Source organism: Falco rusticolus, chromosome Z, assembly GCF_015220075.1.
Source record: "Falco rusticolus isolate bFalRus1 chromosome Z, bFalRus1.pri, whole genome shotgun sequence".
In the NCBI taxonomy this organism is placed as follows: Eukaryota; Metazoa; Chordata; class Aves; order Falconiformes; family Falconidae; genus Falco; species Falco rusticolus.
The window spans coordinates 64,814,353-64,832,544 of NC_051210.1; the positions used below are offsets into that span (position 1 = coordinate 64,814,353).

General features: G+C 36.8%; 1 protein-coding gene across 2 annotated transcripts in view; it reads right to left on the bottom strand.

Annotated features, from left to right (window-relative positions):
- MAP3K1 (mitogen-activated protein kinase kinase kinase 1) overlaps positions 1-18,192 on the bottom strand; it is a 53,970-nt gene that overhangs the window by 16,356 nt on the left and 19,422 nt on the right. For both annotated transcript variants that reach the window (XM_037373704.1, XM_037373703.1), the window contains exons 2-6: positions 8,022-8,172; positions 5,295-5,501; positions 3,459-3,659; positions 2,425-2,541; positions 1,726-1,874 (exon numbers count right to left, since the gene is read on the bottom strand). In XM_037373704.1, coding sequence (XP_037229601.1) covers positions 1,726-1,874; positions 2,425-2,541; positions 3,459-3,659; positions 5,295-5,501; positions 8,022-8,165 — 818 coding nt within the window. In that variant the 5' untranslated portion in view covers positions 8,166-8,172. The remainder of the gene's footprint in view (positions 1-1,725; positions 1,875-2,424; positions 2,542-3,458; positions 3,660-5,294; positions 5,502-8,021; positions 8,173-18,192) is intronic.

Consider the following 18,192-nt stretch of genomic DNA (forward strand, 5'->3'; position numbering starts at 1 on the left):
TTTACCCCACCTTAATTTTTAAATGGATATAACCTGTGTTTTTTCACTACCTGTTGTTTAAGTTCAAAATAATTTTTCTGGCTAAATCTCTGATTTTAATCTTCTGTAATATTGTTTAAACGTGCAAAATTATTCCTATTCATAGCAAAAACTTTTTATACTTGGTATGTGTCTAGAAGTCTGCAGAAACCCTGTATTTGTTCACCAACCATGTATTTTTACAATAAAATTGGTACATACATTGTTCCTGTACATACATTCTTTTCCATTTCCTTGCAAATACTGACACTATTTTTAACTCCAAAAATCCACAAAAATAAGCTTACAGTGAAAAATTTATTTCCACAGCTCGTATAGAAATCGAAGTATTAATTTAAAATTTTTGAAGAATCAGTAGTAAACCAAAAATAATTGCAAGTCACAGCAATTAGCAGAACTGAGTAAACTTTTATCTCAAATGAATCTGATGCTCAGTGTTCTCCAGTACCTATATTATGGGAGACTACACCTGTACAGAATAGCAACTTATCTCATTGAACCAGTAATGCTAGGAACTAATCATAAGGTGTACTGGCAAACAAATGAAAAAAATCTTTCATCCTGTAAAAAACATGATAACTCATGCAGTGAAGTTCACAATCCAGTGAAGCCAATTCTATAAAAAAAAAATATTATTTACAAGTTATCTACATTAAAGGAACTGGCTTGCCAGATAAGTGAATACATAGTCTGCTCTGGATCTAACTGCTTTGTTTATGCTATTTATTTACAGTGACACAATTTGGAAGAAAAAGATGATGGGAAATAAGGCCACAATCTGTACATCAGAATTATAAACCTGTCTGAATACATTCATCTAACTATATACTTACTATCACAAAGTAACACATCAAGGTACTCCACAAGTTAGGTCTCACTTTACACAAAAAAAAGTCTCAATTTATGTTGCCTTCTGTGGTTCTGCCTCTCTAGAGGGCGCCTAGTTTACCCACTAACACATGTACGAACGACTTGTTTAAATAGTTAACCAGTATCTTTTCAAAATCAAGGGAAAGAGCATGCAAAAGCACTCAAGTACTAGAATTTAGGGGGAAAAAGTATCAAAGAATCAAACTGCTTAAAATTAATGAGGCATCGTTTAATATTGTATAAACTCCAGAAGTCATAATAGGTTAATTGCTCCCTTAAAATAATCACCCATTTTAAATGAAGTGCTTTAAAATATGTTTACTTATGTTTTTTATATATTTTTTATGTTTACACAGACAGAGTGCATTTACCTCAAAATTTTTCAGTATATTGTCATAGGCACAAGCATTTCTCCAAAGTAGGACAAGAGAAAAAGAAAAATAATGTTTCTTCATTTGTCAACATTTGCACAAGTTTTGCATTTGAACAAATGCTCACAAATAGGTTTTCAAAGTTAATATATGCTTCAGTCTTGCATTTACATTTCAAAAGTTTGTTTCCTAAACTCATAAAGGATCAAAAAAATTCTTTTCACAACTTTACTTAACATTTTTCAAACAGCAGTTATAAAGCTAATATGCCCACTTGGTACCACAGTGACTAACGTATGCTTGACTATTGTTTGCGAATACAGAGACTTAACATGGCTTGAAATGAAAGTAGCTTTGAACAAAAAGAATGTAGGTGACTCTAAACCTCCAAAATTAGAAGAAAACTACAGAATAAAGCTTTTAATTCCTTTAGAAAAATACTAACCTGTTTTCTGAACTAGATGTAGAAGTACTAGATGATGACAATGTATGAGAATTTGACATGCGTGAGACAAACTTCTGGATGGTGTTACGAGATGGAGCTTTGATCCTCGAGCTACGCCTACTGTGATATTTCTGGAACAAACTCTCAACCTAACATCAGAAAAAGACAGCAACAGTCGTATTTATACTATGAATAGCTTGTAATTTAAAAGTAATTATTACTGAAGCTTAAGTACTGCTAAAAAAAGATCTATTCATCTTCACAATAATGCATTAGAAGTAGCAGCAGGAATTTCAGAAGTGTTACTAATAAACAGATCACAAGAAACACTTTTCAACAAAAACTTATTTGCTTATGAAAAATAAATTACAGCTTTAAGTACACACACAATTATTTCTGAAGACCCTCCTTCTGTTTAGCTTTCAGCTAACCAGTGAGACAGATCTACTCAAATTTGAGTAGATAATCCAAAACTTGAATCACTCACTGAACTACAGCTCTCTACTATTCTTTTAGTTACGTCTTTTATTTGCAGGTATTTTTTTCCTATATACAGAGCTCTTGAGACTGAATTAAAGATATGATTAAAAACATAATACTGTTGCTTGGCAACAGTTTTCAGCATTTTTAACAACGTCCTAAACACTTTTACCTGGAATGTATTTTAGATCTGCATTAGATCTACTAGAAATAGACTACCTCAAAGTTCTTCAGTGTCTTTCTCCAGAGCATTGGGTCTGAAGGTTCAAGCTGGAACACTCGCAGCATAACAAACAGCAGATGAATACAAAACGTCCCACGGCCACAGCTACAAGTCTGCAAAGAAAAGTATATGCAAAAGCTCTGTTGAATTGATAGATACATAAATAATTCTTCCACATTTAAATGCACCATAGAACATATAGTACCTCCCCTCCTGCCCCGGGGCAGGGGGAAGAAATAGTTTATGCAAACTATTTCATAAACAGGCATAAATATCTTCTTACTTGGCCTTATAGAAAATGAGAATTCCCAAAATATTATTCAGGAATATACATGAAAAAGCAGATTATTACACCAGTTTTCAACTGACATCCCCCCCCCTTTTTAATTTTTTTTTTTAAATGAACTGAAGTTATTGCTACACTTCATAATAGAAGAAGTTCATGCCTATAATCACTGTATATCCATAACATGACAGCAATCGAACCTAAATAGGTTGCTTCTACTTACTCAAAAACCTAGATGTTTCCCAATGCAGCATCACACTACTATGAAAAGGACCTCACTATGGGTGTAATTAAAATAATCACACCATTAAAGGAATTATGTCTTGTGCTTGTCATTTATATATATTCCACAAATAAGAGGGAGTAAAATGTTTCAGAATGAGAAACTAGGAAAATGAAGCGTCCAAATTTTAGCCAAAAATACTTCGGATGTATAATTCAAAGCTACACCAGGAATGAGAAGTAGACAGAACAATAATAATTACTTCTAAACGAGAGGTTTGGTGGTGGTTTTTTTTTGTTTAACAGAAACTTTAGACAGAACTCATGTACTTGCTACATGTAGCCAAAATACAAGCTGACCATTAACATTACATGAGCACAGACTACGACTTTTAAATATTGCTTTATAAAACCATTATCATGGGCTGGCAACAAACACTTGATCTAATTTCATGTTGAACAGTTTTCCAAGAATAACTATAAATTAATAAAAGCTACTGACAACACAAAAACGTCCTCTACCTGAGGTCCAATAAACACTCTGTATTTATTATCAGGGCTGTCTCCTCCAATTAAGAAAGAGTTGGGTCCTATCTGCTGCAGCAAGTACAGCCTGGCTCGCATAACTTTGTTGACACGACGATTTGTCTCCTCAGGGCTGTATGGAGAGAAGCCATCTGGAGATGGGGCTCGTCGAGGTGGTGTTATTCGTCCACTCTGAAACTACACAGCAGTTCAATTATAAGCATTTCCCAGACAACAGTAAGTTTGATTAGGTATTGGGGTTCTGGTTTGGTTTTCCTCCAAATGACATAGAATAAGAGAGTCCCTGAAACTGCTAAAACCTGCTTAGACTATATGCCCAGAACTTGAGGAAAGAAGAAAAACTAAGTTTGTCTGACGTTGACAGAAAAAGTATTTTAAATTGTTTCTATTTTCAAGTTTTCGTTAGTTACCTTACCATATTACTACTGAATTATCAAGTATAATCCAATCAGAAGATAATCAGACTTGTGACTCATTACAGGAAATTATATAAGGTTATAACACTAATACATATCAATTTCTGAAGAAATCCTATGACTACAATTTTCAAAAGGGAACATACGGTCAATAAGAAACAGAAGTTTAAAGAAATTCCAAAGAAAAAGAAAAAGGATACATCTTCCTCTTCTTTGCACAATCAAAGCACCTTTCAGCTCAGCATAGGGTTTCTTGGTTTTGTTTCCCCATGATCAAAAATTCAATGGCCCCCGTCCTCATTTAAATTCTTCATATTTCTAACATTATGAGATGTGTTAATAGCTCTGTCCAATTTAAAATCTTCTGCTTTGATTTATATCCACTTCAAAATTTTATGTTATGATGCACATTGACTCTCTGTCCTTCAGTTAAGTAAAAGATAGCTTGAACCCTGGTTTTTCATATGAAAGGTTAATAAAAAAACCAAAAGAAAACCAAATCAAGTAAAAATGAATCAAAGGCTAAATCAACCGGTGGGTTGTTGTGGTTTTGGTGTTGCGGTGGGGTTTCTGTGTTGGTTTTTTTTTTTGTTGTTTGGCTTGTTTATTTTTAACCTTTCAATTTGTCTTCTCAAAGAAGAAAGGAGCTGTGCTGCAGTGCTGTAACTTCTGATATTAGTTCTTAGTTCAGAGAAATGGCAGCATATATTTTAATTAATTTGGGAAACCTTGTTTACAGCAATGGGACAATAAAAGCAATTAGACCTTATTCTTACTCTATTACATTGTTAATCTGTAGACAAGTCAACTGAACCTGAACTGTGGATGAACATTTTTATAACAAGCAATCCTGTTAGACACTATTATAGTCTTGATCTTCTTTAATGAAGCCAGTTTCTATTGCTTGAAGCGTTCTATTCCAAATCTTCTCAAACGTAATTATAGTGATTTTAGTTTTCTAACAATGCACATACCTAAATCTTCCCTAATCTGTACATAAAGTAATTGATCCCATCAACAATCCCATCCCCAAGTATATATGCAAAACTGCAGGAAAAACCCCCAAACTATTAGCACCTCTTTGTGCAAATCAAGCTAAGAGAACATACATCTCTTCACAACTGAGTATCTGTATTTCTTCATTTATTTCCTGGACATAAAAACCTAAAGCAGGACTGAACTAAAAAGAAAACACACACTTAAGTAGAGAATAAAACTGCAGATATAAGAAATGACACAGAGCATAATTCATGTATATCTCACTCAGGTGGAGATACCCTGTCAGGACCGCTTTCTATCAGCATCTTGCCCTACACAGGGAGGATTAATTGCCTCTATAAGCAAAAGATTGCAGAATATAGTCAAATTAAAAGTTACATCACAGTTTGCAACTTACAGGCACTGGAGATACCCTTTTTCTTCTAACACCCGGTGATTCAGATTTAACTGTCCTAGAAGATGATGAAGAGGAGCTACTAGGAGAAGGACTACGTCTTCCTTTCTGTGTAGGTGAAGAAGCAGTGCTTTGCCCTTCAGCTTGAGGTTCCAGAGAGAGTTTGTTCATTTCTGATCCATCTCCTTTCCCAGAGATGGGTTTCACCACCTTGCAAGAATTAAACTGCATGTTAGAATTATAAATTAATCATTTTACACTAAAGCAAAACAGATTCATCAAAACTTATTTTGCTAGCATTATATAATTAAGCCATTATCCAGACATACTAAGTTTGCATATTGCCTAGGTTCTAATATTAACATCTAATAGGCGTTATCCTGTCCATCTATACACAACACAGAAGCAGAAACCTTTTTTCCTGTCCATTTGCACTGCTTATGTTAGTTGCGGCAGCAAATGATTTGATTCTGAAAGTACTTCTGTAATTGTCATTCACAGTATCTTGAACGACAGCAGTTCCCCCATTTGGATCATAGCAGCCAAAAGAATTTCCTTTTACAGGCACTATCTGCTTATTAGGAGTGTAAAAGATGGATCCAGTACACTAAGTATCAGCTGAGAAATATTAAGGTTGCTATTTCTACAGCACAACACTTGTAAAGTGAAAATTACTTTACATCTGGAGGCAATGCAGCAAAACTAAGGTGTGCTGTGCTCTGTTAGAGCCACACCTGGGTTTTCTGCCTGCCATACAAGTAAAGCAGCTACACCCCATCTGGTATCTGAGCTAATCATTGCATAGTGCTGCACTACAGCACGCATGTGCTCAAGCAATGTAAGTACATACACTTCTAATACAGTGCTTTGTTGCATGAACGCTGAATGTTGACACTGAGGTATGGAGCATTTCAGGAAAATTTTCAGCTGCCTGCCCCTCAAAACCACATAATGCATTAGAAGATTAAGACCACTGGGAATCAAATTAAAAGCAGTCACAGCGGCCAGAATCAGTTTTAGTTCCACATTTCTCCATGTCTTATGAGGCTTGACTCAAAGTTGGAAGGACGCTCCAAGTAAAACTTCAGATTAACAGAGCAGAACTCTCCTAGAAAGTTCCAAAGGTCTCTGATTTAGCAGGCTCTCTCTGCTCAGGGTATGGTGAGGAAGAGACATCAAGACTTGGTGCATTTCTACCTGATGATTTAGACTGCATCCACAAGGTCAAATGCGATTTTAAACCGAAACATTTAACTGATCCAACTGAAGCCATTCCACTACCCTGAAATGCATTTCGCTTTCAGCAGGCTCCAGGGAGAAGATGACACTAAGAAGGTTGTGGACTAGCATGTGGGCACTGCTCAAGAGAAGAAAAATCTCCATTTATAGCTTTGATGCCTAGCACTGCTAATTTTACTTTAAGGAGTCACCATATTTAATGTATTGCAAATATGAACTTTTTAAAAAACTTTGGTGCTATTGTTTTTAATTATACTGCTACCTGATTATGAAACTGAACAGGATAAAGCAGAAGTATATAAAAAAAGCAGTGCAGTCTTTATTTGCCTCCTATCAATTGTTGTAATACTTTTTCTTTTCTGGAAGATCGGAATGCAAATTCATGTGCCTGTGAACTAGTACAGTTACCAGCTGCTAGTGCTTGAAAACATTTTAAAAAATCAAATTGTAGTAATGGAGAATCTGGAACATCAAAAGTTGTATTAAGAAAGCCAGAAACCTCAAGGAAAGTGGGCAGGGAAAAAATTTCAAGCTACGCAGTAAGCAAGATTCATTTAAAAATTTGTATATTAAGAACGGTTTTGTGTTATTTGACCCTCTAGTGTATTGCTTTTTTGGTGCACTTGCCAGCATTTTCAATGTCCCTTCTCATGATAGAAAGTTACCCACAGAACCCTCTTATTTCTGCTCTAAAAAAGCTGTCCCCAAACACTCGTCTACTGCATCAGATGATGATGATCTTAGCTTTAAAGTAGCACTCACATCAAGTGGTGCACGGCGGTCACATTGGCCAATGCAACTACATGTATAGGTAACTAATGGCTATTAATTAACAAGCATTATACTGAACAGAATTGTAACTATGCTTAATAAATTTCAGGTTTAACCTACCTGCAATTTCTTAAAACCACTTCCAAGCCATTTATACAAAAGCATTACTCAAAAAGCTAACAGAATACTCTGGCATCCAAAGTTTAGCAGAGTTGAGACGTGTGAAGGAGTTACTTAGCTCTGGTTTTAGTAAGACCGCAGTTTGATTTTTCACCTAACAAAAATTCCACACACTTCTGTTACAATACATAGAAAACTTTAATGTTTTCAAACTAAGAAAAAGTGAAGTCATGAAACCCCTAAGAATCAAGTACGAAGTGTTATTGTACAATTACACACTCAAACTGTTTTTTACCTAATAAACAGGAGCTACTTTTGTTGGTGACATTAGAGGGCAGTATCGTTACGGTATTATTTTATATTACACAGATCAGCAGCAGGACTCTGTGCTTTTTCCTTAAAAACGGAGCTTAATAAACGTGTACATTTCAGAAAGTCAACCACAATTTCCTGTTAAACAGCTTGTACAAAATGAATGGAACACCCATAATTAAGAGCATGCAAATATTAAGAAACAGAGGTTTCCAATAGAAAGAAGTTTATGGGATTTTTATTTGTAATTGCTGTTACAGATATTGCCCTTCCATCAGGGCCACTTACCACAGGGCCTCTCCTGCTTCTTCTTTCCAGCCATTCATGCTTCCAGGCTGGCATACACGTTGCCTTGAGTTTCTCCCTGATCATGCGCTCTTCTGGGCGGTCATCCATCTTCTGCAACTCCCTGAGGGTTTCTTTATTCTCCATGTCACGACTACAGCAAAGAAAAAAGTCATAAACGGAATTAATTTTTGTTAAAGTGTAATACCACAGCATTCTTAAATTTTGTGCCATCGTATTCTCCCTCTCCTTGTAATGCAGCTCCTAAAACATTACTTCCAACTGACTGCAGCAAGCCTTTTAAGAATTATGACTAACGTGCTAGTCTGCCATTTGCAGCACACCTGTTTTAAGGGCTATTTCTTTAAAATGTGTGTACTGCTTGTAGCATTGGACACCTAGTAAAAAGAAAGGTCTTGGCAAATGTTAAACCAATACAAAATTACTCAATAAGTCATGTCATTCACCAAAGGTTTCACACAAGTGTTGTGATTGTTCATGCATTCCTTGGCAATCCAAAGCTTGCAACCTCTATTTTAAACAATTAAAAAAATGAATATAAATTAACGGTGAAAATTTTCCACCTTCATAGGATGCACAAGCATGAAACTATGTATGTGGGGCCTCTTCCTATACATGAACTCTTCCTCAGAAAAGAGGACTTGTAAACTAATACACACTTACTATGTTTAAACTACACACAGAAGTCATGAAAGTAAGGCTAGTGGCCTTGAGAGTTGCTTTCTGAGTAGCTGATTACTCAAAAGCTCTTCAAATCAGCTACAATTATAGCAAAATTCACAGCAAGTTTATATTTGTAAAATGAAAGTGTAATCTTATCTAGGCTTGTACTTTTTTGACCTACAGCAAAGTAGTTGCTTGTGATTGCTGGCAACAATGAACGAAGCAACAAAAAAATACTGCTAGACACTGAAAACCAAATATGAGCAGTCTGGAAGATTTCCTGACTCTGTTGAGCTATCTGCTACATCACAAAACACCCACATTCTTAAGCAGCAGCACATGATCCCCACCCACCCATCTTCTTGATGTTTAAAACCACACAAGCTTGATTAAGCCAACTCTCAGAATGAAAATTTATTTCAGAATTAAAATCACAACTTAAAGTGCAAGATAAGGCTACATAATATATATACACACAACTGCTGCTTTGAGGCATGCAGTCTTCAGCTTCTAAGACATTTCATAATGTGGTTGAAACTAAAATTCGCGTACTGTATGATGACCTACAGCATATTCCCTGTAACATTCACTGCAATAAGATAATGTTGAAATTATAATTCTTATCTTCATCAGCACTGTATTAATAAAGTTCATTTATCACAAATCCCTACTTAAAAAAACCAAGAAGTTTTCAACCGTTAGGAGTACTCCTGTTTTTTTTTCTCTCATTGCAGAGACAAAGGAAACAAAGTATTCTGAGCAGGAAATAATTCTTCCTGTTCAGTACTGAAATGTAATAAGCAGATGGATACTGTAAACAAAATATATTTTCTTTCAAGCAACATCTAAACCTACTGTTAGTAACCGATTTTAAACACTCAGAACTGTGTTCAGTGATTAAAGACTTTAAAAATAGAAACACAATCCACATAAGAATGATTTTTTTTTTAAGAGGTTAAGTATTAATGCTTAACTTCAAAATACTGCAAATGACAAAAATTATTTTTGTCCCAGCACTAAATGCCATACTTTGCCTTCTAGAAAGAGATAAAAAACCCCTAGTGATAATTCATGAAAAATGAAGACACTATAGCAGCAGGTAGAGTTCAAATGGAGAATATGCCTAGAAGTTTAAAATAGGGCAAAAAGTATTGTATACAACGGATCAACTTTACATTTTTTCCTCAGTCAAAACCACATCAATTAAGACAAAAATTTTAATGTAAGAACAGTACAGTGCTGAAATAATACAGTTAAAAATAGATTTACTCTGGTTTTTTATATTAGTTATTCCATGGCATGAACCATCTCAGTTGCATGAACACTTTGTATACAAGACACAAAACACTACTCCAGCAGTGAAAGAATGACACAGTATTTCATTTGTTCATATAACCATGATTAACTTCCCAACTGATATAAAAAAAGTCTTTTAGAGGCCCTTGGACTTGAATTCGTGAACAATGTAATACAACAGCAGAGGCTTCACAATCTGTGCTTGTTCTCTAAAAAGCAGAAGCAGCTATCTTCCTCTCATGTGACAGCTAAACTGATCTACTCTCGCCTGCACAAAGAACTCTTGTGCTTTGCTTCCACGCAGGTGGGAAAACCCAACCGACTCTGAAAGCTTTTGCTGGTAAACCACGGTTATCTTTCTGCAGAATTGAAGTATTATGTGTATTTTTATAGAACACTGTTTCTGAAATGCTCAAGAAAACTTCATATTTTAACTCAAGCTTGGCCAAAATATTTATTAAGTATTTTTATACTGTTGGGTCTGTGGAAAAAATAATTTTCCTGTGACTGCACAAAGCTCCTACATACTGCAGGACATCCGCATTTTGTGGCCCTGAACCTGTGAGGTTTTTTCCAATTATTATTATTTTTTTTAACCTAAAGCAAACACCCTCATCTCTTCCAGGCAAGCTGAACTTTTCCTACGTGGCAATGGCTAGGTTGCCAGTCTCCATACCACTGTACCTCTGCACAAAAGAAAAATAATAAATCCAAAGCTTATTCCTCCAAGGACTTGGATCCTGCAGGGTACAGAGCATTCCGGTCTTTGCACAGCAAAACCTATTCATTAGTCAAGGTAACAATGGTTAAGTGACTGTCAGGTGGTGCTTTATTTGAACAGCAGTGACAAAGCTAAGGAGCAGGGCAAAACCACAAATCTTGGAGAACATGTTAACTTGGACCAGGGAGTCTGACATTTCTCAACAGCCCACCCCTCAGCTTCATCAGGAAGCAAGGATTTTGCTCTAAAATGCCTCAGCTTTTCATGAATCAAGCAAAAAAGATCTAAGGCTTTCTTCCAGGGAAATTTTAATTTTTAACTTTGCACACACACCTCTCCGCCCCCCCCGCCAAACGGCAACATTAAGGATCTTTGAAATTATTTTTATTAGTAGTTTTAAACCAACAGACATTAGCTCCTGTATCATTAGTCAAGAAATTCCAAAGAAAGAAATCTAAATTGTAATTCTAAAGTACTGAGCAAGCTCAACAATGCAGTGACTACCTTTTTTATTTATTGCCTAAGCTCCGTGGTCTGCACATTAATATCTGCATTATTCACTTTGGATTATTTGCTTCACGAACTATAAAACTAAATACAATAAGATTAATGTACTGCATAGAAACAGCCTACTGGAATGTCTTGTGCAATAGAAAAGGCAAAACATTGTCCTTTGTTTCTGTGTCAGTTTTGAAGACTTGCAAACAGTAATTGAATAGTTAGATTATTAACAACTTGTTCTCTATGGATCAATGGTTCAATACTTTTAAACAAGGTATGCAATACACGTGTTATTTAGCAAACTATTGTGAAATACACAAGCAAGATTTAATTCTGAATAGCTCAGTGAATTTGATACTAATCCTCTGCAAGTAATTTTCTTATAAAAGGCATATAATGGCATAGGAAAGCCGAATCATAGCTTCAATTCATTCCCCTGTGCTTCTGAATGTTTAGAAACAGATGTCTTGGCTTCTCTGCTATCTTATTTGGGCAAACAGCTTTAGCCAATACCCCTGCTGGACCAGATTTCATTAGCAGCAGGAAAACGGCAACTTTTGACACAGGAAAGAGTCGATCCACCAAGGAAATGGAAGCTGTGTGCTATATTCACAAATACCCAATCACAGGGTGGAAAATAGTTAGCTGCTGAGTAAAAAAGAAAAAGTGTGGGCATTTTTTTTTTAACATTGTCTGAAGAAAGTTAACAAAGGTAACTTGCATATCAGCAGTGGTCAAACTATGGATGACCACAGAAAAAAAAATTCATTAACAAAAGTGATCACACAGCAGCTCTATCAGAACAATCAATGTAATAGCAACAACAGGTTGTGAGGGGAAGAGCTCAGGGTCTGATGGAAAAGCACTGAATGAAAAAGGAATAAATATGGGAGAAGTTATATATTCTGTTAGTGCAAATGCCATATATGGTGACAATCAATACTGGGGGTGAACTTAGGATGTACAGAACTAATTTTGGGGACCTTAAGCAAGAATTAAGAATATGGGCACCCAGCTACCTGTAACTGAAGCCTCAACGTGTCCCACGAATGCTGGAGTAGTCAGCTGGCCTGGAGGTATGCTAGGAGCAGCATTCAGCACCGGGAGTGGGGACATGAGTTAGCCATTCCGTGAATTGAAAAGGTCAACTATTAGTGGCTTAAGTAACTTCTTGCCACTAACAGTTCCAGTACTGCTTGTAGTTTCTCTTTTGCCATTATGTATTTTTATGATATCAAAATTAGTAAAAAAAAAATTCAGATCAAAATGAGCAAAGGATTGTCTGTGTTCCTGCCAGTCTCCCATTCCTTCTCCTCCTGATCCACCAGTGTTGGCTTCTATCATCTAACCACTTGTGTCCATCCTAACAAAGCAAAAGATCAATTATTCTATTAAAATGAAAAACTTAACAGGGAACTTTCTCAACTTGATACTAAATGGCAGCAGCTGCAACTTAAAGACAACATCGAACAAACTACTTCCTAGAGACTAATGAATCTGGCTTCCTAAAACATTTATAAGAGCTTTAGCCAAATTTTATATAAATGTGAAATTAAGCACTATTCTTCTGTTAGAATACCTGACAAACTCAAAAGGGAAAACAATTATTTTTTTTTTTCTGGCTGCCCCACCTTCTCCCAGTAGCTCTTCTTCATCTTCCCTTCAGAATAATGTAGGCTCTCCATCTGGCCAACACACCATCCACTGAAACTCACAAGGACTATATATTGAGTGATATTCTACATTCTCTGTTTGCCTTTCAGCTGCATTAAAAATAGCCACTTTCTTACGTCACTTAGATGAATTACTAACTAGCACTCTGCACTAGAAACATCCTTCCATGTACCTCAAATAGGCTTACCTTCTACGTATATTTTGAAACATAATATATAAATTATTTATACTTTATAAGAATAAAGAAAAAGCATAAATGCCCAGATGTAATTACAACAGAGAAACGTAACACCCAGCAGGCTCCTGTGGAACCTCTGCTGCCCTGAGGATCGTGGCAGCATGGGGCTCCCTGTTGGAAAATACCATCAGGCAACAGCCACTGCAGCTTTACATTAAAGTAGTTTTAGAAGCTAAAACACACCCAATTTTTCCCATCATTTTTCTACAAATGGGAAACAAACCTATACAGAATGTGAGAACACAAAAGAAAAAACGTTCTGTTATTTGGGTCTAAACCAAGAACTACTGAGCCTATACCCCTACGAGTTTGGTAGTAATTGTTATTTAGTCCCAGTTTGACACACCCTTTGTCCTCTCTCCCTGTGAAGTCATTTTATCAAGCAACTCTCTTGAAGACTGATATATCAAAAGGTGCATTTTTCAAAGAGCAAATCCCACTGCTAACAGAACAATATTCACAACCAAAGTTCTAACTCCACAGACCCAGCCATCACCTTCAGTGGAACCTCACAGGACCCAGTCAAGAAGAATCACCCCCTCAGTGATGAAGGCTCACGTCTCCGGAGATGGATGGCTGAAGTTACAGAAGTAAAACTACCCGCCCAGATTCTTTAGCTTCTAAGTCAAACACACCTACTTGAAATATATAAAAGATTGTTGGATTACTTGCTCTGAAAACCACATAGACATAAGTTTGAAATTCTGGCAGTATTCAATAGCCACTGAAAATGAGTCCTGCTACAAAACAAGCCAAGAAATACCAGCATCTGTTTGCAACAGATGCTTGCTACAAAGCTAATGAAATGGGCTTCTCTCTCCTGCATGTTTCTTAAGAAGCCTATCAGACATCCGAAACAAGTACAACAAAAGCTCCTAGGGCTCCGTAATCCTTCCTGCTGTCATTCAGTCTCCCAGTACCAACTCAGATGCATCAGGTATACACATACTGGGGCATTTTCAAGATGTAAAAATAGCATTACATTAGATGAACTCTCACTCTTCACTTTTAGTGTTAAAGGTTTGCAGAGGGAATCTGGTATTTTATCTCTATAAAACTAAGTTTATGCCACTACCGAGCCAAATTTCTAGAAATTTCTAGAAACTACAGGAAGTAGGTAATTTATATTGATACAAGACCCAAAGCTACTAATAATTATGCACCTTAATTATTTTCATAATTTCATGTGTTTGGACTAACATATCTGAAGCGTGGTAATACAGCTTACACAAATATTCATAAATTTATTACTCTATGACAAACTTCAGTAATCCAACAGAGAACAGGACCCAGGATACCCAGTTCACGTTAGGGCAACTGAAAAGAATACACGTCCTGCCCCCATCCCAGTGCAACATAGTACTGGGCCTTACTCCAAGAACGGTGGTAATGTCCTTGAAAAGGCTACAATATGAGTGCTTACCCACAGTCAACTATGTGATTGACTAGTTCTTCTGCACCAGCTTATAGGATCTCTGGCATAGGTGTTAAAAAGGGATTTTCTTCCCCACCAGGTTAGCCTACCAGAACTGCCTTCTATCTCTTGCTGAAGTAGAAGACCAAGTTTTTACTTGGTCATGTATCACCTATATCAACTCACCTTTTAACAGAATCAAATTGTTCACTTGTAGTATGTAGTTTAATCTCTTAGGCACCAAAATGCCCTTTGAAATCCGGTTCTTAAAGCCCATCATACCCCAAACCTGGAGTATTTTAGGTGACATGCAATTGACTAAGATGCAGAAAGCATCAGGTCAGAACAGACATAGTTCTTGATGATGTACAAGTCTGAAGCCATTAACAGAAAGATGGGATTAAAAGTATGATAAAACCCAAGTCCTAAAAGAAAGTTTATTTCTATATGTCCATATAGTTTGTATACAAGAACATTCATACTGTTCTAAGTGCCTGTCCTATTTTTAAAGATGAGATTTCTTATTGCATATTGGATGAGCAGAATAAAACATCTCCACACATAATCCACAAGATAAAGAATTCCTTAGACAGTTTAACTCCCCTATCCCCAACATAACATCAGATATTTTATACAAAAAAATCATACTTTGAATCAGTTTAGGGTAACAGGGATAAGCAGATAAACCTGTGCATACTATATTCTCCACCACCAATTAGAATGGTGGAAATGAAACAGCACACAAGCAAGCAACTTGGACTTCAAAAGCTACAACATATTAAATATTTTCTGGAGGAGTTATAAATGAGAAAGTGAATTTAGGCTGTTCTTGCCCATGTAGTACTGGGAACTAATATCATTAATATGATTTTTTATGCTATAGGAATAATAAGCTGTACTAAACAAGCACTAAACACTTGCTAAATATATATCTGTCTTGCTCACTGACAGTCAAAAGACCCATTCAAATATCCTTGTACTCTGAAGATTCATGCATATGTTGAATTTTTCTCCAAAAGCCAAAGAGGAGTAGACATTTCCACATATATTTCTAGCTCTAGCATAAAAAGCTTTTCTAGCATGCTGAAATAAAATAAAAAAATCCATGCAAGCCTGTTTTGAGTAACTGCTAAGTGATGAAATACAACCCTATAGCAACATATTTAAACCCTTCACCCACTTACGGTAGATCCACAGTGGACAGCTTATCTACTATCCACGGAAAGTCACAGATGAACTGGCTCTCTCCATAAAGGACACTGACTTGCAGTGGACTACTGCCAACCTTCAGCAGGTTTTGTGGGTCATCAAGCACTCTCTCATCCGTCTGCTTACTAAAACCAGTGCTCGGTACATACAGCTCCACATACCAGCTCCCTGCATCCTACTTTGACCATACTCTTGAGTTCTCTAGACCAATGGCTTCAGTAACTATTACTGAAGGGAAAGCGGTGAGTGAAAAAATAAAATATAAAAATAAACCCTTATACCTCCTGCAAAAGGTCAAATAACATTTTGAATTGAAATAAAAAAAAATGATATGGGGGAGCTGGGGCTAGTGCCTTCACTTCTGCCTTTAGCAGTCTACCAGAAAATGCTTTGGCTACTTCTCATTTTTTTGCATCTATTTTTGAAATTAAACAGCAATTTTTGATTCAAGGATAGCATTTTTTTTAGGGTTCCCATGCTTGCCAGGTACGAGAAATCTTTCTCCTTTTGTCAGGATTGTGTAAAGCGACTTAAACCACACTGGAACAACCCTAAATCTACACTGACACTCAGTCATCTCCCACTATTGCATTATTCAAATACTCTGGTATACTTACAGGTAGTTGTACTTACACGGTAGTTGGAACAAACCTGTCTCCAACCTCATGTGGGACTTCGAAGCCACAAAATATATTGAAAATAAGTTGTAATATTATCTTAAATTAAGTGATAAACTCTAGATCATGCCAACTGTATCTGTTTGCAGAACTATTGAGTAATTTCTTACTGCTATTAAAAATATCTTTGAAGAGGAATGAAGGAGTTCTCCAGCACAGGACACTTAATCTTTCACTGTCTGATCAGCAGCACAACTGAATAAAAGAGTAACTCCAGTTCATAACTCCATCCAGAGATCTTCTCCCCAAGGCAACTGTATGTTTTTGGGATGGGAAGGCATTACAACAGTAACTCAAACTTCTATATGCTATTATTAAACAAAATCAAAGTAGCTAAATTCACTCATATAATCTTTTTATTGATCCAAAAGAATCAGGGAAGGAGGAAAAAAAAACGTTGTCAAAACAATGAAATTTACCTCTGCTTATTCACATCTATAATCACAGTACACAGGTTCTGTAGACACACAAGACAGCTCAAAAACCTGTACAATTCAAACAACTGAAACTGCCAAAAAATCTCAAAAACATTGATTTCAAAAATATCAACAGCAGCACTCAGGGGTGGCTGGAAAGCTGCCTGGCTGAAAAGAACCTGGGGGTGCTGGTTGGTGGCCAGCTGAACGTGAGCCAGCAGTGAGTGCCCAGGTGGCCAAGAAGGACAACAGCACCCTGGCTTGTATTCCAAAGTGGAGAGGATCGTCCCCCTGCACTGGGCACTGGTGGTGCAGCCCCTCGAATCCTGTGTTCAGTGTTGGGCCCCTCACTGCAAGAGGGACACTGAGGTGCTGGAGCATGTCCAGAGACGGGCAGTGGGGCTGGTGAAGGGTCTGGAGCACAGGTGTTAATCAGGAGCAGCTGAGGGAACTGGGGTTGTTCAACCTGGTGAGGAAGAGGCTCAGGGGGGATCTTACTGCTTTCTACAACTGCCTGAAAGGAGGCTGTAGGCAGGTGGGTGTCGGTCCCTTCTCCCAAATAACAGGTGACAGGACAAGAGGAAACGGCCTCAGGTTGCACCAGGGGAGGTTTAGATTTGGTATTAGGAAAAATTCTTTCACTGAAGGGGTTTGACAAGCATTGGGACAGGCTGCCCAGGGAGGTGTTTAAAAAACATGTAGATGTGGTGCTTGGCAACATGGTTTAGTGTTGGACTTGGCAGTCCTGGGTTAACAGTGGGCCTTTATGATCTTAAAGGTCTTCTCCAACCTAAATGATTCCATGATTCTTTACTGCCATGGATAGGTATCACATTATAGTGACTTGTAAGAAAGCTTTTTCATTTATCCTAAACCACACACGTAAAAATGTGACCAATGTCTCAGAAGAGGAAGTAGTCTCATATTGCTGAGGCTACAAAATAAGTTTGATTACAAAAAGCATTTACTTGCTTATTTTAAGAACTGTATTAAAGAGCACTGGTTACAGGATAAGCAAAGAAGTTATTTCTGGTGGGATGCATGCCAAATATATCTGCAGATAATTATTTGTAGCACAGGGATACAGAGATACATGTATACCTCGGGCAGAGGAGATGTTTTCAATGACAAAGATATCTCTGTTTCTCACATATTAGATTCCCTCGAAGAGGGAACTTAAACAGAATTATGATGCAATCAAAATTCAAGCTTGGCCTTATTTGGGACTTGTTTTAAATATTTAATACTAACAATCAGAGATAGAATATTTAGTGCTTTACAAATCCACGATGTCAGAACTTTCTTTTAAATCATCTGCCCGTTTAAGCTTCTCATTTCACCAGA